A 26,402-nucleotide genomic window follows, 5' to 3' on the forward strand; every position below is an offset into this window, starting at 1 on the left:
AGCCCCAAAACCACAAAAACAAAACAAACAAAAAAAATCTCAGCAAAAAAAACCAAAAAAAAACCCCAAAAGAACCCAATCCCCCCAAAAAACCCCAAAACCCTAAAAAAAATCCCCCAGAAACCCCTAAATACACCTTTAAGACCAAAAAAACCTCCAAAACCAAAAAGAAAACAAAAAACCCAAAAAAAAACTCCCCAAAAAACCCTTAAAAAACCCCCAAAAATCTCCCAAAAAAAAAAACCTTAAAAAAACCCAAAAATCTCCCCCAAAAAACCTTAAAAAAACCCAAAAATTTAAAAAAAAAAACCCAAAAACCAAATAAACCCAACCCCCCTCCAAAAAAAAAACCCTCAAAAAACCCCAAAAAAATCCCCCGAAACCCCCCAAGAAGCCCCAAACCCCCACCCCAAACTCCCCCAGTCCCCCCAGTCTGGGGTCACACGGGGACAACGATGGCACTGGGGGGGTCCCAGGGTGGTGGCACCAGGGGCACTGGGACATCCCCAGCAGGGGACACCGCGATGTCCCCAAGGGGTGGCAGGTGTCCTTCTGTCCCCAAGGAGGGTGGCAGGTGTCCTTCTGTCCCCAAGGGGGTGGCAGGTGTCCCCACGGGGCTCCAAGGGACACAGGGGACACACTGGGGACACGGAAGCCACCCCAAAATGTCCCCAGGTAAAGAAGAGACGAGGCCACGGGAGTGACAAATGTGGTTTATGGTGACACGAGTGTCCCCAGGGGCCACCTCGGGGACAGGAACAGAGCTGAGGGACACAAATGAGCTCTGATGTCCCCAAAGGCCACCTCGGGGACAAAACCAAAGGGAACAGAGCGGCTCCGATGTCCCCAAGGGCCACCTAAGCTGAGGGACACAAATGAGCTCTGATGTCCCCAAGGGCCACCATGGGGACACAAACACAGGTGAGGGACACAAAGTGGCTCCAATGTCCCCAAAGGTCACCTTGGGGACAAGAACAAGGGACACAGAGCAGCTCCGATGTCCCCAAGGGGCACCATGGGGACACAAACAGAGCTGGGGGACACAGAGCAGCTCCGATGTCCCCAAGGGCCACCTAAGCTGAGGGACACAAAGGAGCTCTGATGTCCCCAAAGGTCACCTTGGGGACACAAGAACAGGTGAGGGACACAAAGTGGCTCCAATGTCCCCAAAGGCCACCATCCCTTGAGGAACAACGAGTGACATGGCTGTGCTGTCCCCATCCCACAATGTCCCTGTCCCCAATGTCCCCATCTCCAATGTCCCCATCCCACAATGTCCCTGTCCCCAATGTCCCCATCTCCAACGTCCTCCTCCCACAATGTCCCTGTCCCCCACAGCCCTGTCCCCGTGTCCCTGTCCCCAATGTCCCCATCCCACAATGTCCCTGTCTCTCACATCCCTGTCCGCATGTCCTTGTCCGCATGTCCCTGTCCCTGTGTCCCCATCCCTCTCCAGGCCATCCCTGTTCCTCATTGCCATGTCCCTGTGTCCCCATGGCACTGTGTGACAAGGCCACAGTGTCCCCATCCCTCTTAGCCCTGTCCCTGTGACACTGGGTGACAAGGCCATGCTGTCCCTGTCCCTCTCCACGCTCTGTCCCCTCTGTCACTGCTCTGTCTCTGTGTCCCCATTCTCCTCCAGGCTGTCCCTGTCCCTCACAGCCCTGTCCCTGTCACACTGTGTGACAATGTTGTGATGTCCCCATCCCTCTCCAGGCTGTCCCTGTCCCTCACAGCCCTGTCCCCATGGCACTGTGGCACAAGGCCAGGCTGTCCCTGTCCCTCACAGCCCTGTCCCTGTCACACTGTGTGACAATGTTGTGATGTCCCCATTCCTCTCCAGGCTGTCCCTGTCCCTCACAGCCCTGTCCCCATGGCACTGTGGCACAAGGCCAGGCTGTCCCTGTCCCTCACAGCCCTGTCCCTGTCACACTGTGTGACAATGTTGTGATGTCCCCATTCCTCTCCAGACTGTCCCCTTGGTTCACAGCCCTGTCCCCCATGTCCCCATCCCTCTCCAGGCTGTCCCCATCCCTCCCACCCCCATGTCCCCATATCCTCCCCGTGTCTCAGTGTCCCTCCAGGCTGTCACCCCAATCTCAGCATCCCTCCAGGCTGTCCCCACCCCATGTCCCCGTGTCCCCCCGTGTCTCAGCGTCCCTCCAGGCTGTGCCCATCCCTCCCACCCCCAAGTCCTGGTGTCCCCCCGTATCTCAGTGTCCCTCCAGGTTGTCCCCCATGTCTCATAGCCCTGTTCCACAGTGTCCCCATCCCTCCCAGCCCCATGTCCCCATGTCCCCATCCCTCTCCATGCTGTCCCCCCATGTCTCAGCGTCCCTCCAGGCTGTGCCCATCTCTCTCCAGGCTGTCCCCATGCCTCTCCAGGCTGTCCCCATCCCTCCCACCTCCAAGTCCTGGTGTCACCCCAATCTCAGCATCCCTCCAGGCTGTCCCCATCCCTCTCCAGGCTGTCCCCATCCCTCCCACCCCCAAGTCCTGGTGTCACCCCAATCTCAGCATCCCTCCAGGCTGTCCCCATGCCCCTGCAGGCTGTCCCCATGCCTCTCCAGGCTGTGCCCATCCCTCTCCAGGCTGTCCCCATCCCTCCCACCCCCAAGTCCTGTTTCCCCCCCTCATCTCAGCGTCCCTCCAGGCTCTTGTCGCGGGCGATCACGGCCTCGTCGAACTTGATCATGAGCGTGGTGCCCTTGTGCCAGTGGGCGCTGACGCGGGCGGGGAAGCCGGCGGCGCCCAGCACGGCCTCCAGGAGCCCGGCGGCGAAGGCGGCGCAGTTCAGGGAGCTGTTCTCGCGCGGCACCGACACGAACGTGTTCACCACGGGCTCCCTCTCGATCACGTAGAACGTGCGCTCGTCGTCGTTGGCCTGCTCCAGCTTGTCGGCCTCGCGCCCGAACAGCGCCCGCCACAGCGGGCCCTTGACGAACAGCAGCACCCCCAGCACTTTGGTCTCGCGTCTCCCGGGCCTCTCGCGGGCCACCAGAGCGTCCAGGGCTCTCAGCCCCACGTGGTGGCCCAGCTGGGCCAGGCGGGCCTGCAGCTCGGCCACCGAGGCCACGCGGCGCTGGCAGTACTGGACCAGCTCCGAGAACAGGAGGGCGAAGGCGGCCAGGGAGAGCTCGGAGCGGGGCCGGCCCAGGGCGCGCTCCAGCACCGGGGACTTGCCGCGGGTGAAACGGGAGTCCATGGTGGGCTGGGGGGAGAAATGGGGTCAGGGGGGCAGGAGGGTGGGGCTAGAGGGGGGTTTAGGGGGGTCTGAGGGGGCTGAGAGAACGTCTGAAGGGGTTTAGGGAGGGTCTAAATGGTTTAGGGAGGGTCTGGGGGGATTTAGGAAGGGTCTGAGATGGTTTGGGAAGGTCTGAGGGGGTTTAGGGAGGGTTTGAGGGGGTTTAGGGTGGGTCTGAGCAGGTTTAGGGAGGATCTGAGGGGGTTTAGGAGGGTCTCAGGGGGATTTGAGGGCGTACAGGGGGGCAGGGAGTACAGGGGACATGGGGGACACAGGGGGACATGTGGGATTTTGGCCAGGGAGAGCTCGGAGCGGGGCCGGCCCAGGGCGCGCTCCAGCACCGGGGACTTGCCGCGGGTGAAACGGGAGTCCATGGTGGGCTGGGGGGAGAAATGGGGTCAGGGGGGCAGGAGGGTGGGGCTAGAGGGGGGTTTAGGGGGCTCTGAGGGGGTTTGGGGAGGGTCTGAGGGGGTTTAGGGAGGGCTTGAGGGGGTTTAGGGAGGGTCTAAGCAGATTTAGGGAGGATCTGAGGGGGTTTAGGGAGGATCTGAGATGGTTTGGGAAGGTCTGAGGGAGTTTAGGAGGCCTCTGAGGAGGTTAAGGGAGGGTTTGAGGGGGTTTAGGGTGGGTCTGAAGGGGTTTAGGGAGGGTCTGAAGGGGTTTAAGGAGGCTCTGAGGGGGTCTAGGGAGGGTCTGAGGGGGTTTAGGGAGGGTCTGAGAGGGTTTAGGGGGGCTCTGAGGGGGTTTAGGGAGGGCTTGAGGGGGCTGAGAGAACATCTGAAGGGGTTTAGGGAAGGTCTGGGTGGTTTAGGGAGGCCTCTGAGGAGGTTAAGGGAGGGTTTGAGGGGGTTTAGGGTGGGTCTGAGGGGGTTTAGGGGGGGCTGAGGGGGTTTAGGGAGGGTCTGAAGCAGTTTAAGGAGGCTCTGAGAGGGTTTAGGGTGGGTCTGAGGTGGTTTAGGGAGGGTCTGAGTGGGATTTGAGGGGCTACAGGGGGGTTGAAGGGGGTAGGGGGCAACTAGAGTGGGCAAAAGCAGGGGCTGAGGGGGTTTAGGGAGGGTCTGAGATGGTTTGGGAAGGTCTGAGGGGGTTTTAGGGGGCCTCTGAGGGGGTTTGGGAGGGTCTGGGCGGGTTTAGGGTCGGTCTGAGAAGGTTTAGGGAGGGTCTGAGGGGGTTTAGGGGGGCTCTGAGGAGGTTTAAGGAAGGCTTGAGGGGGCTGAGAGAATGTCTGAAGGGGTTTAGGGAGGGTCCGAATGGTTTAGGGAGGGTCTGGGGGGATTTAGGGAGGGTCTGAGAAGGTTTAGGGAGGGTCTGAGGGGGTTAGGGAGGGTCTGAGAGAGTTTAGGGATAATCTGAGGGGGTTTAGGGAGATCTGAGGGGATCTAGGGAAGGTCTGAGGAGGTTAAGGATAATCTGAGGGTGTTTAGGGAGGGTCAGAGAAGGTTTGGGAAGGATCTGAGGGGGATTTGAGTGGGTCTGAGGGGGTTAAGGGAGGGTTTGAGAGGGTTTAGGAAGGGTCTCAGTGGGTTTAGGGAGGGTCTGAGGGGCTTAAGGGGAGGTCTGAGAGGGTTTAGGGGACTCTGAGGAGGTTTAAGGAGGGTTTGAGGGGACCGAGGGAGGGTCTGAAGGGGTTTAGGGCAGGTCTGAGGAGGTTTAGGGGGGTTTGAGGAGGTTTAAGGGGAATCTAGGGGGGTTTAGGGGAGGTCTAAGGAGGTTTAGGGAGGGTCTGAGGAGGTTTAGGACGGGTCTAGGGGGGTTTAGAGTCGGTCTGAGGGGTTTAGGGAGGGTCTGGGTGGGTCTAGGGAGGGTCTCAGGGCATTTAGGGAGGGTCTGAGGGGGTTTAAGGAGGGTCAGAGCCGGATTAAAGGGAGTAGAGGCCAACTAGACAGGGTTACAGGGGGTCTGAGGGGGGTTCGGGAGGGCCTGAGGGGCTTTATGGGGATCTGAGGGGGTTTAGGGTCGGTCTGAGGGGGGTTCGGGAGGGTCTGAGGGGCTTTATGGGGATCTGAGGGGGTTTAGGGTCGGTCTGCGAGGGTTTGAGGAGGGTCTGAGGGGCTTTATGGGGATCTGAGGGGGTTTAGGGTCGGTCTGAGAGGGTTTGAGGAGGGTCTGGGGGGGTTTAGGGTCGGTCTGAGGGGGTTTAGGAAGGGTCTGAGATGGCTCAGGGTCGGTCTGCGGGAGATTAAGGAGGCTCTGGGGGGGTTTAGGACGGGTCTGAGGGGGTCCCGAAGGCTCCGGGGGTCTCTGAGGGCTCCCGCTCCCTCCGCAGCGCTCGGGGATTGCGGAGCCGCGGCAACGCCCACAGGAGGAGCGGGAGGCACCGGCAGGGTCTGGGGGCACGGCCGGGGCGCTCCCGGTGCCCGTGGATGAACGGAGGGACCCCCAAAAACCCCCCCGGGACCCCCCCGGGACCGACCTGAGGCGATCGCGGTGCTCCGCGCGACACCGCCGTAACGCGGCCGTAAAGCGACAGCGCCCTGACACCGCCGTAAAGCGCTGGGGGCGCGGCTTGCGCGGAGGGCGGGGCTCTGCCCGTGAGGCCACGCCCCTTGAGTGAAGCCACGCCCTCTGAGTGAAGCCACGCCCTCTGAGTGAAGCCACGCCCTCTGAGTGAAGCCACGCCCCCCGGGGGACAGGGCGGGGACATTGGGGACATTGGGGACAGCTGGTGGCACCGTGAGCCGCCCCCCCCCCTCCCCCGCCCCGCCCCCCCCGGAACACCTGGGCCACCAGCTGGGCTGGGGGAGGGGCGCGGATCGGCAATGACGTCATTGCGGGGAGGGGGGGGAGGGGCGCGGGGTGACCCCCCCGGGGACACCTGGGACAGGGGACGGGGGGGGGGGGCACCCCCCGGGTCACTCGGAACAGCCCCGGTGCCACCCCAATGTCCCCAATGTCCCCAAACATCCCAATGTCCCCCAAGTGTCCCCATTGTCCCCAGGGTCCCCCAGTGTCCCCCCAGTATCTCCCAGTGTCCCCAGTGCCCCCTCAGTGCCACCCCAATGTCCCCAGTGTCCCCCAGTGTCCCCAGTGCCACCCCATTGTCCCCCTTGTCCCCACATGTCCCCAGTGCCCCCCAATGTCCCCCCCGTGTCACTCGTGCCACTCCCAGTGCCACCCCAATGTCACCCCGGTGTCTCCAATGTCCCCCCAATGTCTCCAGTGCCCCCCAGTGCCACTCCAATTGTCCCCCAGTGTCCCCCAGTGTCCCCAGTGCCACTCCAGTGTCACCCCAATGTCCCCTGGCTGCCCTCAATGTCCCCAATGTCCGCCAGTGTCCCTTCAGTGTCCCCCAATGTCCCCCCAGCGTCACCAGTGCCCCCCTAGTGCCATGCCAGTGTCACCTCAGTGTCCCCCAATTGTCCCCTTGTGTCCCCCCTTGTCACCTGATTGTCCCCAATGTCCCCCTAATGTGCCCCCAGTGTCCCCAGTGCCACCTCAATGTCCTCCCAGTGTCTCCCCAGTTTCCCCCAATGTCCCCCAGTGTCCCCCCTGTGTCTCCCAGTGTCACCCCAATGTCCCCCACTGTCCCCCAGTGCATCCAGTGCCACCCCAATTGTCCCCCAGTGTCCCCTCGGTGTCTCCCCAGTGTTCCAATGTCCCCTCAGTGTCCCCTGGCTCTCCCCAATGTCCCCCAATATCCCCTCAGTGTCCCTAAATGTCCCCAATGTCCCCTCAATGTCCCAAATTTTCCCCACAGTGCCCCCAATGTCCCCTGGCTGTCCCTGCTGTCCCCAATGTCCCCCCAGTGTCCCCTCAGTGTCCCCCCAGTGTCCCCAGTGTCCCCTCCCGTCCCTCGGGGCCATCCCCAGCTCTCTCCCCTGTGTCCCTGCTGTCCCCTGTCCCAGCCCTTGGGGACAGCGCTGTCACCGCGGCCCCAGGGCCACCCACGGGGGGTCCTGGGTCCCTCTGCGTCCCCAATGTGTCCCCAATGTGTCCCCAATGTCCCTCTATGTCCCTCCTTTGTCCCCAGTGTCCCCAATGTCCCCAACTCCCCACTGTCCACAATGTCCTCTCTGTGTCCCCTGTCCCTCAGTGTCCCCAGTACCCTTCTGTGTCCCTCTGTGTCCCCTCAGTGTCCCTCCTTTGTCCCCAATGTCCCCTCACTGTCCCCTCACTGTCCCCTCAGTGTCCCCTGTATGTCCCTCCTTTGTCCCCTCTGTGTCCCCTCCCCATCATCTCAGTGTCCCCAATGTCCCCTCTGTGTCCCCTGTCCCTCTGTGTCCCCCAGTGCCCCCAATGTCCCTCAGTGTCCCCAATGTCCCTCTATGTCCCTCTGTATCCCCTCTGTGTCCCCCAGTGTCCCCAATGTCCCTTCTGTGTCCCTTCAGTGTCCTGTGTCCCCTCTGTGTCCCCAATGTCCCCACCTCCCCACTGTCCACAATGTCCCCTCCATGTCCCTGTGTCCCCTCAGTGTCCCCAATGTCCCCTCTGTGTCCTCAGTGTCCCCAATGTCCCCTCCATGTCCCTGTGTCCCCTCTGTGTCCCCAATGTCCCCTCTGTGTCCTCAGTGTCCCCAATGTCCCCTCCATGTCCCTGTGTCCCCTCTGTGTCCCCAATGTCCCCTCTGTGTCCCCAATGTCCCCTCTGTGTCCTCAGTGTCCCCAATGTCCCCTCCGTGTCCCTGTGTCCCCTCAGTGTCCCCAATGTCCCCTCAGTGTCCCCAGTGTCCCCTCAGTGTCTCCTCTTTATGTCACCTCTGTCCCATTGGAGGGACCCTGGGGACACTGAGGGGACACTGAGGGGACATAGGGACATTGGGGGGATATTGGAGACAGTGGGGACACCGAAGGGACACTGGGACCTTGGGGACACCAGAGCCATGGGCACAGTGGGGACATGGGGACAGGGGGGGTGACACAGGGGGACAGGGGGCCCTTGGTGACACAGGGGACATAAGGGAGGACCTGGGGACATTGGGGGGACAACTGGGGGACATTGGGGACACTCCTTGGGGCAGTGACCCAGGCACAGGGTGACCCCGTGCCCCCCAGTGTCCCCAATGTCCCCCCAATGTCCCCCCAATGTCCCCCAATGTCCCCAATGTCCCCAATGTCCCCCCAATGTCCCCCAATGTCCCCAATGTTCCCCCAATGTCCCCCAATGTCCCCCCAATGTCCCCCCAATGTCCCCCAATGTCCCCAATGTCCCCAATGTCCCCCCAATGTCCCCCAATGTCCCCAATGTCCCCCCAATGTCCCCCAATGTCCCCCCCAATGTCCCCCAATGTCCCCAGTGTCCCCAATGTCCCCCCAATGTCCCCAATGTTCCCTCAATGTCCCCCAATGTCCCCCCAATGTCCCCCCAATGTCCCCCAATGTCCCCCCAATGTCCCCCCAATGTCCCCAATGTCCCCAATGTCCCCCCAATGTCCCCAATGTCCCCCAATGTCCCCCCAATGTCCCCAATGTCCCCAATGTCCCCCCAATGTCCCCCCAATGTCCCCCAATGTCCCCCCAATGTCCCCCCAATGTCCCCCCAATGTCCCCAATGTCCCCCAATGTCCCCCAATGTCCCCAATGTCCCCAATGTCCCCAGTGTCCCCAATGTCCCCCCAATGTCCCCAATGTCCCCCTGTGTCCCCATCCCAAGGTGGGGTTGATTGGGTGTAATCAATTAACCGCCATTGTTGATGGGTGTAATTCATTAAGAGCCATTTTGGAGGGGTGCAATTAATTAAGAACCATTTTTGATGGGTGTAATTAATTAAGCGCCATTTTCGATAGGTGTAATTAATTAAGAGGTGTTGTTAATGGGTGTAATTAATTAAACACCGTTTTCGATGGGTGTAATTCATTAAGAGCTGTTGTCGATGGGTGTAATTCATTAAATGCCAATTTTTATGGGTGTAATTAATTAAAAACTATTTTCAATGGCTGTAAATAATTAAGAACCATTTTTGATAGGTGTAATTAATTAACCGCCATTTTAGATGGGTGTAATTCATTAAGAACCATTTTCGATAGGTGTAATTCATTAAACACCATTTTTTATGGGTGTAATTAATTAAGCACCATTTTCGATGGGTGTAATTCATTAAAAACCATTTTCGGTGGCTGTAAATAATTAATAACCATTTTTATAGATGTAGTTAATTAAAAAACATTTTTCGATGGATGCAATTAATTAAGCACCATTTTGGATGGGTGTAATTCATTAAGAACCACCGTTGATGGGTGTAATTAATTAAACGCCGTTGTTGATGGTGTAATTAATTATGCACAATTTTCGATGGGTGTAAATAATTAAGGACCATTTTCGATGGGTGTAATTAATTAAGCGCCATTCTAGTTGGGTGTAATTAATTAAGAGCCGTTGTCGATGGGTGTAATTCATTAAGCGCCATTTTTAATGGGTGTAATTAATTAAGCGCCATTTTTGATGGGTGTAATTCATTAAGCGCCATTTTTAATGGGTGTAATTAATTAAGCGCCATTTTTGATGGGTGTAATTAATTAAGCGCCATTTTTAATGGGTGTAATTCATTAAGCGCCATTTTGGATGGGTGTAATTCATTAAGCGCCATTTTGGATGTCTGTAATTAATTAAGCGCCATTTCGTTAATTGCTCGCGGCTGCCAGGGGGGGATTGGGGACACGGGGGGACGCGGGGGGGGGGGGGGGGGACATGTGGGGGACATTGGGGGGGACACGGGGACAACCGGGACCGAACGGGGACCCCAGAGCACCCACGGGGACCCCATGGGACCTCACAGCACCCATAGGACCCTATGGGACCGCACAGCACCCACAGGGACCCCATGGTGACCCCACAGCACCCACAGGGACCCCATGGGGACCCCAGAGCACCCATAGGACCCCAGAGCACCCATGGGACCCCATGGGACCCCAGAGCACCCATAGGACCCCAGAGCACCCATGGGACCCCATGGGGACCCCACAGCACCCACAGGGACCTCACAGCACCCATAGGACCCTATGGGACCCCACAGCACCCACAGGGACCCCATGGGACCCCAGAGCACCCACAGGGACCTCACAGCACCCATAGGACCCTATGGGACCGCACAGCACCCACAGGGACCCCATGGGACCCCAGAGCACCCACAGGGACCTCACAGCACCCATAGGACCCTATGGGACCGCACAGCACCCACAGGGACCCCATAGGGACCCCAGAGCACCCATGGGACCCCATGGGACCCCACAGCACCCACAGGGACCCCATGGGGACCCACGGAGACCCCACAGCGCCCATGGGATCCCCGTGACGCCCACGGAGATCTCATGGGCACCCCAGAGCACCCATAGCGATCCCACAGACCCCACGGCACCCATGGGAACCTCGCGGGGACCCCACAGACACCCACAGCACCCACAGACACCCACAGCACCCACAAACCCCACAGCACCCACGGGGATCTCAAAGCACCCACGGGGACCCCATGGGAACCCTACAGCACCCACAGGGACCCCACAGCACCCACAGGGACCCCACAGCACCCATGGGACCCCACAGCACCCATGGGAACCCCCAGAGCACCCACAGACCCCACAGCCCAATGGGACGCTACAGCACCCATGGGGTCCCACAGGGACCCCCCAGAGCACCCACGGGGACCCCACAGCACCCATGGGACCCCACGGGGACCCCGCAGCCCCCGCGGCCGCTGTTGGCACACGCGGCACCCACGGGTGCTCCCCCCGCGCTCCCATCACCCCCGTGTTCCCCCCGTGTCCCCCCCGTGTCTCCCCCCAATGTCCCCTCCGTGTCCCCCCAATGTCCCCCCCCGTCCCCGCTCGTGTCGCTCCCCGTGTCCCTTTCGTGTCCCCCCCCCGTCCCTGTGTCCCCTCTCCGCTGTCCCCTCCCCAATGTCCCCCCCTCTCTTCCCCTGTCCCACCCGTGTCCCTCCCACGTCCCCCAATGTCCCCTCCCCGTGTCCGTGTCCCCGCTGTCCCCCCCCCGTGTCCCCCCCGTCCCCGTGTCCCCCCCCCGTCCCTCCCTGTCCCCGCTGTCCCCCCCGTGTCCCCCCCCCGCATCCCCCGGTCTCCACCGTCCCCTCCCCAATGTCCCCCCCCCCCGGTCCCCGTGTCCCCCCCACGTCCCCCAGTGTCCCCTCCCCGTGTCCGCGTTCCCGCTGTCCCCTTGTCCCCTCCAATGTCCCCCCCCGCCCCCTGTCCCCCGCTGTCCCACCCGTGTCCCCCCAGTGTCCCCTCCCCGCTGTCCCCCCCAATGCCCCTCGTGTCCCTCCCCGTGTCGCCCGCTGTCCCCTCCTGTCCCCCCCATCCCTCCCTGTCCCCTCCTGTCCCCCTGTCCCCCCGTGTCCCCCCCGTCCCTGTCCCCCCGTCCCTCCCCTGTCCCCCCTGTCCCCGTGTCCCTGCTGTCCCACCCCTATCCCCAGTGCCCCCCTCGTCCCCGTGTCCCCCCCATCCCTCCCTGTCCCCTCCTGTCCCTCCTGTCCCTGTGTCCCCCCTGTCCCTGTCTCCCGCATCCCTCCCTGTCCCCTCCTGTCCCCGTGTCCCCCCCCGTTTCCCCCCCGTCCCCCTGTCCCTCCTCGTGTCCCCTCCTCTCCGCGTGTCCCCCCCCCGTCCCCCCTGTCCCTTTGTCGCCCCCCCGTCCCCTCCCCGCTGTCCTTTCCCCAATGTCCCCCGTGTCCCCCCCGTGTCCCCGCTGTCCCCTCCCCAATGTCCCCCGTGTCCCCCCCGTGTCCCCGCTGTCCCCTCCCCAATGTCCCCCGTGTCCCCCCCGTGTCCCCGCTGTCCCCCCCGTCCCTGCTGTCCCCCCCGTCCCCCCCTCCGTGTCCCCACCCGTGTCCCCCCCTGTCCTCTCCCCAATGTCCCCCCCCATGTCCCCCCCGTGTCCCCCCCGCTGTCCCCCCCGTCCCTGCTGTCCCCTCCCCAATGTCCCCCCCGTGTCCCCCCCCGTGTCCCCCCCTGTCCCCAGCTGCCATAAGAGGCCCCTCGGGGGCCGCTCCCCCCACCCGCCATGGCGGCCCCGGGGGGCTCCGAGCCCGAGAGCAACGCGGTGAGGGGGGACCGGGGGGCACAGAGGGGCACAGGGGGGACACCGGGGGGACCGGGGGGCACAGGGGGGACCGGGGGGACCGGGGGACACAGAGGGGCACAGGGAGGACCGGGGGGCACAGGGGGGCACAGGGGGGACACCGGGGGGACCGGGGGGCACAGGGGGGACACCGGGGGGACCGGGGGACACCGGGGACACCGGGGGGACCGGGGGGACACAGGGGGGACACAGGGGGGACACAGGGGGGGCATAGGGGGGACCGGGGGGCACAGGGGGGCACCGGGGGACACCGGGGGACACCGGGGGGACACCGGGGGGACCGGGGGACACAGGGGGGACACAGGGGGGACCGGGGGGCACAGGGGGGCATAGGGGGGACCGGGGGGCACAGGGGGGACACAGGGGGGACACAGGGGGGACACAGGGGGGACACAGGGGGGCACAGGGGGGGTTTGGGATCTGGGGCGGCCGCCGGGGGGGTTGGGGTACCCCTGAGGGGGGGTTGGGGTCTCGGGGGGGCACACGGGGGTTTGGGGGTACCCCTGGGGGGCGTTTGGGGGACCTGGGGGGCTCTGGGGGGACTCCGGGGGGATTTGGGGTATCCCCAGGGGGATTTTGGGGGTTCGGGTTTATTCTTGGGGGGGTTTGGGGTATCCCCGGGGGGGGTTGAGGGGAACACCTGGGAGGGTTTGGGGGTCTCGGGGGGCACAGGGGGGTCTGGGGGTGCCCCTGAGGGGGGGTTGGGGTCTCAGAGGGGCACAGGGGACACCCCATGGGACGGTTTTGGGGTTGGGGGCACCCCTGGGGGATTTTGGGGTATCCCCGGGGGATTTTGGGGTACCCCGGGTATCACCGAGGCTGCCCCCACATTTGGGGGTCACCGAGGGTGGGGGCGGCGCAAGGGGGCGGGGCTTCCGTTGGGGGGGGGTCCCCAGAGCGGGGGGGTCCCGGGACAGGAGGGGTTCCCTGTTTGGGGGGTCCCTGTTTTGAGGGAGCTCCCTGTTTTGGGGTTCCCTGTTTTGGGGGGGTCCCTGTTTTAAGGGGGGGTCCCTGTTTTGGGGGGTCCCTGTTTTGGGGGGGGGTTCCCTGTTTTGGGGGCTCCCTGTTTTGGGGTTCCCTGTTTTAAGGGGGGGGTCCCAGTTTTGGGGTTCTCTGTTTTGAGGGGGGGTTCCCAGTTTTGGGGTTTCCTGTTTTGGGGGGGGTCCCTGTTTGTTTTGGGGGGGTTCCCTGTTTTGGGGGGGTCCCTGTCTGACTCTCTGTGCCCACAGGGGGGTTACCCGGCAGAGGGGGGGTCCCCCGAACAGGAGGGGTTCCCTGTTTTGGGGGTCCCTGTTTGTTTTGGGGGGGTTCCTGTTTTGGGGGGTTCCCTGTTTTGGGGGGGTCTCTCTTTTGGGGTTCCCTGTTTTGGGGGGGGTTCCTGTTTTGGGAGGGGTCTCTCTTTTGGGGTTCCCTGTTTGTTTTGGGGTTCCCTGTTTTGGGGGGGGTCTCTGACTCTCCGTGCCCACAGGGGGGGTCCCCCGAACAGGAGGGGTTCCCTGTTTGTTTTGGGGGGGGGGGTCCCTGTTTGTTTTGGGGGGTCCCTGTTTTGGGGTTCCCTGTTTGTTTTGGGGGGGTCCCTGTTTGTTTTGGGGGGTCCCTGTTTTGGGGTTCCCTGTTTGTTTTGGGGGGTCCCTGTTTGTTTTGGGGGGTCCCTGGTTTGGGGGTTCCCTGTTTGTTTTGGGGTTCCCTGTTTTGGGGGAGTCTCTGACTCTCTGTGCCCACAGGGGGGGTCCCCCGAACAGGAGGGGTTCCCTGTTTTGGGAGGGTCTCTCTTTTGGGGTTCCCTGTTTGTTTGGGGGGTTCCCTGTTTTTGGGGGTTCCCTGTTTTTGGGGCGGTCTCTCTTTTGGGGTTCCCTGTTTGTTTTGGGGGTTCCCTGTTTTTGGGGGGGTCTCTCTTTTGGGGTTCCCTGTTTGTTTTGGGGGGGTTCCTGTTTTGGGGGGGTCTCTCTTTTGGGGTTCCCTGTTTTGGGGGGGTTCCTGTTTTGGGGGGGTCTCTCTTTTGGGGTTCCCTATTTTGGGGGGTTCCCTGTTTTGGGGGGGTCTCTCTTTTGGGGTTCCCTGTTTTGGGGGGTTCCCTGTTTTGGGGGGGGTTCCTGTTTTGGGGGGGGTCTCTCTTTTGGGGTTTCCTGTTTGTTTTGGGGTTCCCTGTTTTGGGGGGGTCTCTGACTCTCTGTGCCCACAGGGGGGGTCCCTCGAACAGGAGGGGTTCCCTGTTTGTTTTGGGGGGGTCCCTGTTTGTTTTGGGGGGTCCCTGTTTTTGGGGGGTCTCTCTTTTGGGGTTCCCTGTTTTGGGGGTCCCTGTTTGGTTTTGGGGTTCCCTGTTTTGGGGGAGTCTCTGACTCTCTGTGCCCACGGGGGGGGTCCCCCGAACAGGAGGGGTTCCCTGTTTTGGGAGGGTCTCTCTTTTGGGGTTCCCTGTTTGTTTTGGGGGTTCCCTGTTTTTGGGGGTTCCCTGTTTTTGGGGCGGTCTCTCTTTTGGGGTTCCCTGTTTGTTTTGGGGGTTCCCTGTTTTTGGGGGGGTCTCTCTTTTGGGGTTCCCTGTTTGTTTTGGGGGTTCCCTGTTTTTGGGGGGGGTCTCTCTTTTGGGGTTCCCTGTTTGGTTTTGGGGTTCCCTGTTTTTGGGGGGGTCTCTCTTTTGGGGTTCCCTGTTTTGGGGGGGGTTCCTGTTTTGGAGGGGTCTCTCTTTTGGGGTTCCCTGTTTTTGGGGGGTCTCTCTTTTGGGGTTCCCTGTTTGGTTTTGGGGTTCCCTGTTTTTGGGGGGGTCTCTCTTTTGGGGTTCCCTGTTTGTTTTGGGGGGGGTTCCTGTTTTGGAGGGGTCTCTCTTTTGGGGTTCCCTGTTTTGGGGGGGTCTCTGACGCTCTGTGCCCACAGGGGGGGTCCCCGGCAGAGGGGGGGCCCCCCGAACAGGAGGGGTTCTTCTCGCTGCTGAGCTCCGTGCAGGGAACGCGGATGGACGAACAGCGCTGCAGCCTGGGGGGGGGCACCGGTGAGGGACAGACGGACAGACAGGGGACAGGGGGACGGGGGGGGACAGGAGGACGGGGGGGACAGAAGGGGGACAGAGGGACAGACGGACAGAGAGGGACAGAGGGGGGACAGAGGGACAGAGAGACAGAGGGACAGAGAGGGGGACGGGGGGGACAGGGGACAGACAGGGGACGGAGGGGGGACAGAGGGACAAGGGGATGGGCGGGGCAGAGGGACAGGGGAGGGACAGAGGGACGGAGGGACGGGGGGACAGAGAGGGACAGAGGGGAGACAGAGAGGGACAGAGAGGGACAGAGGGACGGGGGGGACGGGGGGGGGACAGAGGGACAGGGGGACAGGGGGACGGGGGGGACAGAGGGGGGACAGAGGGAGAGAGGGACAGACAGGGTACAGGGGGACGGGGGGACAGAGAGGGACAGAGGGACAGAGAGGGGGACGGGGGGGACAGGGGGACAGAGAGACAGGGGGACAGACAGGGGACAGAGGGGGGACAGAGGGACAAGGGGATGGGCGGGACAGAGGGACGGGGGAGGGACAGAGGGGGGACAGAGAGGGACAGAGGGGGACAGAGGGGGGACAGAGAGGGACAGAGGGACAGAGGGGGGACAGAGGGGGACAGAGGGACAGACGGACAGACAGGGTACAGGGGGACAGGGGGGGATAGAGGGACAGGGGGACAGACAGGGGACAGAGGGACAGAGGGACAGACAGGGGACAGACAGGGGACAGAGGGACAAGGAGATGGGCGGGGCAGAGGGACAGGGGAGGGACAGAGGGACGGAGGGACGGGGGGACAGAGAGGGACAGAGGGGGACAGAGGGGGGACAGAGAGGGACAGAGGGACAGAGGGGGGACAGGGGGACAGAGGGGTGGGGGGACAGCGAGGGACAAAGAGGGACAGAGGGACAGGGGGACAGAGGGGGGACAGAGAGGGACAGAGGGGGGACAGGGGGACAGAGGGACGGGGGGGACAGAGGGACAGAGGGACAGACGGGCGGGGGGACAGCGGGGGACAGAGGGGGTGGCACAGGTGAGGGACAGAGGGGGGAGCGAGTATGGGGACACGGGGGACACCGGGGGGACACACAAAGGGGACCCCGGGGACAGCAGGGGGACAGCAGGGGGACACCAGGGGCCCACGAGACGCCCACGGTGACCCGAGGGTCCCCAAGGGTGACCCGGATGTCCCCTGGGTGCCCCTTGTGAACTGAGGTGCCCCCTGGGTGCCCCTGGTGACTCGAGGGTCCCCGAGGGTGCCCCCCTTTGTGCCCCTGGTGGCCCATGGGTGATCCAAGGGTGTCCCTGGGTGCCCCACGTGTGCCCCTGGTGACCCACGGGTGCTCCTGGTGACCCTGATGTCCCCGAGGTGCCCATGGGTGACCTGAGGTGCCCCTGGGTGTCTCTGGGTGTCCCCTGGGTACCCCATGTGACCCAGATGTCCCTGAGGTGTCCCCGAGGTGCCCCTGGTGTCCCATGGGTGCCCCTGGTGACCCAGGTGACTCCAAGGTGCCCCTGGTGTCCCCTGGGTGTCCCCGAGTGCCCCTGGGTACCCCTTGTGACCTGAGGTGCCCCATGGGATGCCCCTGGTGACCCCTGGCTGCCCCCGGGGTGCCCCTGGTGACTCGAGGGTCCCCATGTGTGACCCTGGTGTCCCCTGGGTGCCCCTTGTGTTCCATGGGGTGCCCCTGGTGTCCCCTGGGTGCCCCTGGTGACTCGAGGGTCCCCGAGGGTGCCCCTGGTACCCCTGGGTGCCCTTGGTGCCCCCTGTGTGCCCCTGGTACCCCTGGGTGTCCCTGGTGACTCGAGGGTCCCTGAGGGTGCCCCTGGTACCCCTGTGTGCCCCCTGTGTTCCATGGGTGTCCCTGGTGTTCCATGGGGTGCCCCTGGTGACTCGAGGGTCCCCGAGGATGCCCCTGGTACCCCCGGGGTGCCCCTGGTGACTCGAGGGTCCCCGAGGTGCCCCCTGTGACCCCGTGTCCCCTCCCCCCCCGGCAGGAGGAGGGGTCTCGGAGGCGGCGCCCCCCGAGTTGGCCTCGCTGCTGGACATGGTGGCGAACACGCAGGGGCGCAGGATGGATGAGCAGCGCCTGCCCGTGCCCAGGCTGCCCGGCTTTGGCACCGGGGGGGCACAGGTGGGCACGGGGGGTACCTGAGAGGTACCTGGGGCTGCCCGTGCCCAGGCTGCCGGGCTTTGGCACCGGGGGGGCACAGGTGGGCACGGGGGGTACCTGAGAGGTACCTGGGGGGCACAGGTGGGCACGGGGGGGGTACCTGGGGCTGCCCGTGCCCAGGGGCCAGGGTTTGGATGGGGGGGGGGGCACAGGTGGGCATGGGGGGGCACTGGGGGGCACAGGGGGGGTACAGAGACTGCAGCACCTGCCCGTGCCCAGGTGCCAGGGTTTGGATCGGGAGGGGCACAGGTGGGTATGAGGGGGCACCTGAGAGGTACCTGGGGCTGCCCGTGCCCAGGTGCCAGGGTTTGGATCGGGGGGGGGCACAGGTGGGCACAAGGGGGTACCTGAGAGGTACCTGGGGGGCACAGGTGGGCACGGGGGGTACCTGGGGGGGCACAGGGTGGGTACAGAGATTGCAGCACCTGCCCATGCCCAGGTGCCAGGGTTTGGCAGCGGGGGGGGCACAGGTGGGCACGGGGGGTACCTGGGGGCACTTGGGGACACCCAGAGCGGGCATTTGGGGACACCCAGGGTGGGCACGGGAGGCATTTGGGGACACCCAGGGTGGGCACGGGGGGCATTTGGGGACATTGGGGGGCACTGGGGGCATTTGGGGACACCCGGGTGGGCACTGGGGCTGGGGGCACCCCCGGGCACCCCATGAGTGCCCCCCCCACCCCCCTCCTGTGCCCGCAGGACTGAGACCCCCCCGGACCCCCCAGGACACCCCCGGACCCCCCAGGACACCCCGGACACCCCCGGACCCCCCAGGACACCCCCGGACCCCCCAGGACACCCCGGACACCCCCGGACACCCCAGGACCCCTCGGACCCCCCAGGACACCCCAGGAACCGCCCGGGACCCCCCAGGACCCCCCGGCCCCGCCCCTCCCCCGCTGTGTCCCCAATAAAGCCCCGAGCACCAGGGGTGGCACCATTGGGGACACGGGGGTGGCACCGGGGGTGGCACCATTGGGGACACGGGGGTGGCACTGAGGGTGGCACCATTGGGGACACAGGGGTGGCACCGGGGGTGGCACCATTTGGGACATTGGGGACACAGGGTGTGGCACTGAGGGTGGCACCGGGGGTGACACCATTGGGGACACGGGGGTGGCACTGAGCGGGGACATTGGGGACATGGGGGTAGCACTGAGGGTGGCACCATTGGGGGCACGGGGGTGGCACTGAGGGTGGAACCAAGTGGGGACATTGGGGACACGGGGGGTGGCACTGAGGGTGGCACCGGGGAGTGAGTGACACCTGTGGGGACACTGGGGACATGGGGGGGCACCGGGGGTGACAGCCGTGGGGACATTGGGGACAGGGGTTGGCACTGAGGGTGGCACCAGGGAGTGGACTCATGGGGACACGGGGGTGGCACTGAGGGTGGCACCGGGGGTGAGTGACACTCGTGGGGACCTTAAGGACAAGGGGTGGCACCGGGGGTGGCATTGACACCTCTGGGGGTGGCACCGGGGGTCACACTCACGAGGACCTTGGGGACACAGGGGCACACCAGGGGTCAGTGACACTCATGAGGACCTTGGGGACACGGGGGTGGCACTGGGGGTGGCATTGAGCAATGGGGTGGCACTGACACCCCTGGGGGTGGCACCAGGGGTGAGTGACACCCATGGGGACATTGGGGACATGGGGGTGGCACTGGGGGTGGCATTGAGCAATGGGGTGGCACTGACACCCCTGGGGGTGGCACCAGGGGTGAGTGACACCCATGGGGACATTAGGGACATGGGGTGGCACCAGGGGTGACACCAGGCAGGTGTTGGCACTGGGGGTGGCATCGGGGGTGACACCCGTGAGGACCTTGGGGACACGGGGGTGGCACTGGGGGGTGGCACCAGGCGGGGGGGGGGGGTGACACTGGGGGTGGCACTGGGCACAGGGGTGGCACCAGGGGGTGACACCTGTGGGGACCCTGGGGACATGGGGGTGGCACCGGGGGTGGCACCAAGAGACAGGGACAGCACTCAGGTGACATCAAGGGACACAGGACACCCGCGGGGGTGGCACCAGGGGACACCGAGGGGCACAGGTGGCACTAAGGGACGGCAGTGCCACCCTGGTGCCACCCTGTGGGCAGAGCCAGCGCCGTTTATTGGGGCGGGGACAGCCGGGGGTGGCACGTGTCCCCAAACGTGTCCCTGACGCGTCACACGCACGTCACACCTGTCACACGTGTCACACGTGTCACACGCGTCCCCAGCAGCGCAGGGACACACACGGGGGTGGCCACGTGGCCGCGGTGGCATCAGGCAGGACACGCGTCCCCTGTGCCACCAACATGGGCACAGCCCCGGCCACGCGCGGCATCGGCGGGGACAGAGGGGGACAGAGGGCGCTGGCACTGTCCCCTTTGTCACCAACACGGTGACAGCGAGTGACACCAGCTATTGTCACTGTCACCAACACTGTCACCAACACAGCCACAGTGTGGGACACTGGCTGTTGTCATTGTCACCAACACAGTCACAGTGAGTGACATCAGCTCCAACTGTCACTGTCACCAACACTGCCACAGTGTGGGACACTGGCTGTTGTCATTGTCACCAACACGGTGACAGCGAGTGACACCAGCTATTGTCACTGTCACCAACACTGTCACCAACACAGCCACAGTGTGGGACACTGGCTGTTGTCATTGTCACCAACACGGTGACAGCGAGTGACACCAGCTATTGTCACTGTCACCAACACTGTCACCAACACAGCCACAGTGTGGGACACTGGCTGTTGTCACTGTCACCAACACTGTCACAGTGTGTGACACCGGCTGTTGTCACTGTCCCCTCTGTCACCAACACGGTCACAGCGATGCCATCAACTGCTGTCACTGTCTCTTGTCACCAACACGGTGACAACGAGAGACACTGGCTGCTGTCACTGTCACCGACACGGTCACACTGTGTGACACTGGCTGCTGTCACACACCCCTTCTATCACCCCAACGCTGCCACAGCGTGTGACACCGGCTGTTGTCACTGTCACCAACACTGTCACAGTGATGCCATCGATGCCATCAGCTGTTGTCACACGTCCCCTTTGTCACCAAGGCAGCCACAGTGAGTGACACTGGCTGCTGTCACTGTCACCAAAACGTGACAGGGTCTGTTGTCACTGTCCCCTCTGTCACCAACACAGTCACAGCAAGTGACATCAGTCATTGTCACTGTCCCTTCTGTCAGCAACACTGTCACAGCGAGTGACACCGGCTGTTGTCCCCTCTGTCACCAACACTGTCACCAACACAGCCCCATTGTGTGACATTGGCTGTTGTCACTGTCCCCTCTGTCACCAACATGGTCACAGTGATGCCATCAACTGCTGTCACTGTCTCTTGTCACCAACAGGGTGACAGCGAGTGACACCGGCTGCTGTCACTGTCACCGACACGGTCACACTGTGTGACACCGGCTGCTGTCACTGTCACCAACACACAGTGAGTGACAGCGGGTGTGCCATTGTCACCAACACAGTCACAGCGATGCCACCAACTGCTGTCACTGTCTCTTGTCACCAACACACTCACAGCGTGTGACACTGGCTGCTGTCACTGTCACCAACACAGCCACAGTGTGTGACACCGGCTGTTGTCATTGTCACCAACATGGTCACACTGTGTGACGCTGGCTGCTGTCACACACCCCTTCTGTCACCCCAACACTGTCACAGCGTGTGACACCGGCTGCTGTCACTGTCCCCTCTGTCACCAACACTGTCACAGTGATGCCATCGATGCCATCGGCTGTTGTCACACGTCCCCTTTGTCACCAAGGCAGCCACAGTGAGTGACACCGGCTGCTGTCCCCTCTGTCACCAATATTGTCACCAACACTGTCACCAATGCTGTCACAGCATGTGACAATGGCTGTTGTCCCCTCTGTCACCAACACAGCCACGGTGATGCCACCGGGTGCTGTCACTGTCACGGGGCTGGCACCGGTGTCCCGGTGTCCCCACGGTGACAGGGCGGTGACAGGGCGGTGACAGGCGTGTCCCATGTCACCGCCACAGCCACAGCGCCGGTGTCACAGCAGGGCCACATCGAGCCAGGGGAGTGACGCCCCTGTCACTGTGTCCCCCGTCACTGTGTCCCCTCTGTCACCGTGTTCCCCCTGCCACCATGTCCTCACAGCCACTGTGTCCCCACTGTCCCCATGTCCCCTGTCACCATGTCCCCACTGTCACCGTGTCCTCACTGTCCCCATGTCCCCAAGGTCACCGTGTCCCCCCTGTCACCGTGTCCCCACTGCCACCATGTCCCCACTGTCACCGTGTCCCCACTGTCACCACCGTGTCCCGTGGTGGCCGCGTGTACCACAGTGTCCATGAGTCCTTGGTGTCACCACCGCGTCCCAGCTGTGACCCCACTGTCACCACCGTGTCCCACGGTGTCCATGTGTCCCCACTGTCACTGCGGTGTCCCACGGTGTCCATGTGTCCTCGCTATCACCGTGTCCCCACTGTCCCTGCTGTGTCCCACGGTGGCCGCATGTCCCCATGGTGGCCGTGTCCCCGCTGTCCCCTCACGCCTGGGTCCCCATGGTGGCCATGTGTCCCCTGGTGTCACTGCTGTGTCCCACGGTGTCCCCTCATGCCTGGGTCCCCATGGTGGCCATGTGTCCCATGGTGGCTGTGCGTCCCCTGGTGTCACCGCTGTGTCCCCTGGTGTCACCGCTGTGTCCCCGCTGTCCCCTCATGCCTGGGTCCCCTTCCTCTCCCGCAGCCGCTGCTTCAGCTCAGCCATGGCCTGGCGCTGAGGGGACACACGGACAGTGACACACGGACAGTGACACACGGACACAGGGACATGGGGACAGGGACACGGGGACAGTGACAGACGGACAGTGACACACAGACAGAGAACGGGGACATGGGGACACAGGGACATGGGGACAGTGACACAGGGACAGTGACACACGGACACGGACACAGGGACAGAGGACAGGGACAGGGGACAGCACGGACTCAGGGGGACACGAGGTGGCACCAGGAGTGTCCCCTGTGTGTCCCCTCTGTCCCCCGCTCACTGCCCCGTGTGGCAGGGGACAGCAGGAGGACATCGGATACAGCAGGGGGACATTGAGGACACAGAGGAGGACATTGGGGACACACTGGGGACAACTGGGGACGCTTGGGGACATTGGGGTCTCACCCGTTCTGGGGTGTCCGGCGGGAAAATCTCCCTCTGCAAAGAGAGCGCATCAGGGGAGGGGACAGCGGGGACAGTGGGGCCCAGGTGTGTCCCCAAGTGTCCCCAGATGTCCCCAACGCATCCCCAGCCATCCCCATGGGTGTCCCAGGTGTCCCTACAGTGTCCCCAGGGTCTCCCAGCTGTCCCTGAAGTGTCCCCAGCTGTCCCCCCAAGTGTCCCAGGATGTCCCCAGCGTGTCTCAGTTGTCCCCAGGGGTGTCCTCAGGTGTCACAGCCACCCCCAGGTGTCCCCAGGGTGTCCCCAGCCATCCCCAGGGTGTCCCAGTGTCCCCAGGGGTCACCCCAAGAGGTCCCCGGGGGTGTCACAGTGTCCCCAGGGATATCCCAGGGTATCCCCAGCTGTCCCCAGCCACCCTCAGGTGTCCCCAGGGGTGTCCCCAGGTGTGTCCCAGGTGTCCCTGCAGTGTCCCCGCCCACCTTGCGGTCGATCACGTAATGCTGGAAGAGGTCGGCCTGGTTGGAGACCCAGAACACGGCCACGGGGAAGGACAGGTACAGGAACATCTGGGACAGTGACACCTGTGTCACACCTGTCACCTGTGTGTCACCTGTGTCACACCTGAGTGTCCCCTGTGTGATCCCTGCCACCCCCAGCCCCAGATAAACACACGTCTGTAACAGTGACGCCTGTGTCACCTGAGTCCCCTCCTGTGTCACCCCTCCTGTGCCACCTGCATCCCCCGGTCCCGTTATCCCCTCTCCTATTCCCGTTCCTGTTTCTCCCTCCTCGTTCTCGTTCTCCCATTCCCCTCACCCCGTTCCCGTTATCCCCCGTTCTCATTTCTTCCCATTATCCCGTTCCCGTTCCCCTATTCCCGTTCCCATTATCCCCCTGTTCCCATTCCCATTTCCCCATTCCCGTTCCCGTTCCCCCATTCCCATTCCCCCATTCCCATTCCCATTCTCCCATTCCCATTCCCCCATTCCCATTCCCGTTCCCCCATTCCCGTTCCCCCATTCCCGTTTCCCCGTTCCCGTTCCCATTCCCGTTGCTATTCCTGTTCTCCAATTCCCATTACCCCGTTCCTATTCCTGTTATCTCCCACCCATTCCCCTTCCCCCGTTCCTATTCCTGTTTCCCAATTCCCATTACCCCGTTCCTGTTATCCCCCCCATTTCCATTCCCGTTATTCCCCCATTCCCGTTATTCCCCCATTCCCGTTATTCCCCCCCTTTCCCACTCCCGTTCCCATTACCCCGTTCTCATTCCCGTTACCCCGTTCTCATTCCCGTTATCCCTTTATTCCGTTTCCCCGTTCCCATCCCCACTCCCATTCCCATTCCCATTCTCGTTCCCTTTCCCCCATTCCCATTCCCATTATCCCCATTCCCACTCCCATTCCCATTATCCCCATTCCCACTCCCGTTCCCATTACCCCGTTCTCATTCCCGTTATCCCTTTATCCCATTTTCCCATTCCCATCCCCATTCCCCTGTTCCCATTCCCATTCTCGTTCCCTTTCCCCCATTCCCGTTCCCATTATTCCATTTTCCCATTACCCTCTTCCCATTCCCATCTCCATTTCCCATTTCTGTTATCCCCACCCTGTTCCCATTCCGATTCCCATTATCCCAATCCCATTCCTATCCCTGTTATCCCGTTCCCATTCCTTCTCCCATTCCGCTTCCCATCCCCGTTCCCATTTCCTATTCCTGTTATCCCCCACCTGTTCCCATTCCCATTCTCCATTCCCATTCCAATTCCCCTTTCTCTTTCCCATTCCCATTATCCCATTCCCAATCCCATTCCCATTATCCCATTCCCATTATCCCATTCCCGTTTCCATTCCCACTCCCATTCCCGTTATCCCATTATCCCTTTATCCCATTATCCCGTTATCCAATTCCCATTCCCGTTTCCATTCCCCCATTCTCATTTCCCATTCCCATTCCCATCCCCATCCCCACCCCACAATCCCATTCCCCCATTCCCATTCCCATTCCCATGTTCCTATCCCCATCCCTATTCCCTTTCCCTCATCCCCATTCCCACCCCACAATCCCATTCCCCCATTCCCATTCCCATATTCCTATTCCTATCCCCATCCTCATTCCCTTTCCCCCATTCCCATTCCCTTTCCCCCATTCCCATTCCCGTTCCCCCATCCCCATCCCCATTCCCTTTCCCCCATTCCCGTTCCCCCATCCCCATTCCCTTTCCCCCATTCCCGTTCCCCTCTCTCGCACCCTCAGGATCTCCAGCTTCACCCCCATAGCTCCTCCAGTCCCCTCACGCTTCCGGCTCCCAACCCCGCAACACCGCTAACGCCCATTGGCCGCACCTCCAGCACTGCCACACTCTATTGGCTGAGCGCGGCGCCAAGGGGGCGGAGCGAAGCAGCGATTTGACCAATGAGAAGCGAGCGCGGGAAGGACGGAAGCGGAGGCGCCGGAAGTGCGTGCGGCGCGCCGGAAGTGAGGGAGCAGCGCGGGGAAATGGCGGCGGCTGAGGCGGAGATGGCAGCGCGGGAGGAGCCGCCGGGAGCGGCAGCGGCAGCGGGAGCGGGGCCCGGCCCGGAGCAGCAGCCGGGAGCGATGGAGGGACCGGCAGCGATGGAGGAACCCGGGCCGGCAGCGGGGCCGGCGGGGGAAGCGGGGCCCGCAGCGGTGGTGGCGGATCCCGGAGCGGGGCCGGTTCCGGAGCGGCCCGAGCTGTGCTTTGTGAGTGCGGGGCCGGCCCCTCGTGTCACCCCCTGTCCGTTCCTGTCACCTCCTGCCCCGCGCTGTCCATTCCTGTCCCTTTCTGTCACATTTTGTCACCCCTTGTCCCCTTCTGTCCATTCCTGTCACCCTCTGTTCCCCTTTGTCACCTCCTGTCTCCTCTTGTCCAGCTCTGTCACCTCCTGTCCTCCGTTGTCAGCTCTTTTCCATTCCTGTCCCTTCCTGTCACATTTTGTCCCTTCCTGTCACTCCCTGTCCGCTCCTGTCATCTTTTGTCCATTGCTGTCCCCATTGCTGTCCCCATCTGTGTCACCTCCTGTCCCCTCTTGTCACATTTTGTCACCTTCTGTCCTCTCCTGTCCCTTCCTGTCCCCTCCTGTCCCACCCTGTCCCCATTTCTGATCCCATCCATGTCCCCTTCTGTCCCTTCCTGTCACCTCCTGTCACATTTTGTCACCTCCTGTCCCATCCCTGTCCCCTCCTGTCCAATCCCTGTCCCCTCTCATGTCCCCCTGTCCCCATGTCCCTGTCCCCATGTCCCCATTCCCTCTCCAGGCCCTTTGTCCCCAGCATTTCCCACGTCTGTGTCCCCAGCCCTGTCCCCATGTCCCGGTGCCACCCTGTCCCTGTCACCCCTGGCTCTGTCCCGTCCTGCTGGTGCTCTGTGCTCGCTCCTTGGCCCTGTCCCCTTCCTGTCCCTGTTCCTATCTCTGTCCCCTCCCTGTCCCCTCTCCCTCTGTCACTGCTGGCTTCTGTCCCTACCCTTCCCCCCATCCTGGTCCCTTTGTCCCCCTCTCCTGTCCCCTGTGTCCCCTGGCTGTCCCCTGCTGTCCCCTGGCTCTCCCCTGGCTGTCCCCTGTGCTGTGTCCCCTGTCCCTGTCTCTGTGTCCTACCAGGAGGATGAGCAGGAGCTGTCCCCTGTCCCCAGAGGTGTCCTCTGGCTGTCCCCATGTCCCCAGTGTCCCTTTAGGAGGAGGAGGATGAGCTGTTCCCTGTCCCTGAGTGTCCCCAATGTCCCCAATGTCCCCTCAATGTCCCCAATGCAGGAGGAAGAGGAGATGCAGCACAGGGAGGAGCTG

At 62.7% G+C, this 26,402-nt stretch overlaps 4 protein-coding genes across 6 annotated transcripts in view; 2 read left to right on the forward strand and 2 right to left on the reverse strand.

Annotated features, from left to right (window-relative positions):
* Window positions 1-2,458: 2,458 nt before the first annotated feature.
* On the reverse strand, window positions 2,459-3,239 carry TRAPPC5 (trafficking protein particle complex subunit 5). The gene has a single exon (XM_066570790.1). It carries the CDS (start codon window positions 3,203-3,205, stop codon window positions 2,639-2,641), a length of 567 nt encoding a protein of 188 aa, XP_066426887.1. The 5' UTR covers window positions 3,206-3,239; the 3' UTR covers window positions 2,459-2,638.
* An 8,879-nt stretch (window positions 3,240-12,118) lies between these two features.
* Window positions 12,119-18,189, forward strand: PCP2 (Purkinje cell protein 2). Of its 2 annotated transcripts, XM_066570587.1 has the most exons (4): window positions 12,119-12,226; window positions 15,137-15,251; window positions 17,249-17,385; window positions 18,124-18,189. In XM_066570587.1, exons 1-4 carry the CDS (start codon window positions 12,188-12,190, stop codon window positions 18,127-18,129), a joined length of 297 nt encoding a protein of 98 aa, XP_066426684.1. In that variant the 5' UTR covers window positions 12,119-12,187; the 3' UTR covers window positions 18,130-18,189. The 2 variants fall into 2 exon arrangements, with proteins under 2 accessions (XP_066426684.1, XP_066426683.1); XM_066570586.1 differs by lacking the exon at window positions 18,124-18,189 and having other exon boundaries at window positions 17,249-17,459.
* A 3,870-nt stretch (window positions 18,190-22,059) lies between these two features.
* Window positions 22,060-24,932, reverse strand: PET100 (PET100 cytochrome c oxidase chaperone). Of its 2 annotated transcripts, none has more exons than XM_066570793.1 (4): window positions 24,850-24,932; window positions 23,080-23,166; window positions 22,604-22,636; window positions 22,060-22,204 (listed from the first exon to the last, which is right to left on the reverse strand). In XM_066570793.1, the coding sequence occupies exons 1-4, from the start codon at window positions 24,874-24,876 to the stop codon at window positions 22,145-22,147; spliced, it is 207 nt and encodes a 68-aa protein (XP_066426890.1). In that variant the 5' UTR covers window positions 24,877-24,932; the 3' UTR covers window positions 22,060-22,144. The 2 variants fall into 2 exon arrangements, with proteins under 2 accessions (XP_066426890.1, XP_066426889.1); XM_066570792.1 differs by having other exon boundaries at window positions 23,080-23,199; window positions 24,850-24,883.
* A 166-nt stretch (window positions 24,933-25,098) lies between these two features.
* XAB2 (XPA binding protein 2) overlaps window positions 25,099-26,402 on the forward strand; it is a 34,583-nt gene continuing 33,279 nt past the window's right edge. Inside the window, exon 1 of the mRNA XM_066570795.1 lies at window positions 25,099-25,323. Within this exon, the coding sequence (XP_066426892.1) occupies window positions 25,099-25,323 (225 nt within the window). The remainder of the gene's footprint in view (window positions 25,324-26,402) is intronic.

Source organism: Molothrus aeneus, unplaced genomic scaffold (assembly GCF_037042795.1).
Source record: "Molothrus aeneus isolate 106 unplaced genomic scaffold, BPBGC_Maene_1.0 scaffold_30, whole genome shotgun sequence".
Taxonomy (NCBI): Eukaryota; Metazoa; Chordata; class Aves; order Passeriformes; family Icteridae; genus Molothrus; species Molothrus aeneus.

Excerpts from the sequence above, each read along its gene's own strand:
- PET100 (XM_066570792.1), bottom strand. The coding sequence starts at position 24,876 with ATGGGGGTGAAGCTGGAGATCCTGAGG. Across the intron at positions 22,637-23,079 it reads ATTACGTGATCGACCGCAAG|AGGGAGATTTTCCCGCCGGA; the intron begins GTGGGCGGGGAC and ends CTCTCTTTGCAG. Across the intron at positions 22,205-22,603 it reads CGCCGGACACCCCAGAACGG|CGCCAGGCCATGGCTGAGCT; the intron begins GTGAGACCCCAA and ends GTGTCCCCTCAG.
- PCP2 (XM_066570586.1), top strand. The coding sequence starts at position 12,188 with ATGGCGGCCCCGGGGGGCTCCGAGCCCGAGAGCAACGCG. Across the intron at positions 12,227-15,136 it reads CCGAGCCCGAGAGCAACGCG|GGGGGGTCCCCGGCAGAGGG; the intron begins GTGAGGGGGGAC and ends CTGTGCCCACAG. Across the intron at positions 15,252-17,248 it reads CAGCCTGGGGGGGGGCACCG|GAGGAGGGGTCTCGGAGGCG; the intron begins GTGAGGGACAGA and ends CCCCCCCGGCAG.
- TRAPPC5 (XM_066570790.1), bottom strand. The coding sequence starts at position 3,205 with ATGGACTCCCGTTTCACCCGCGGCAAGTCCCCGGTGCTGGAGCGCGCC.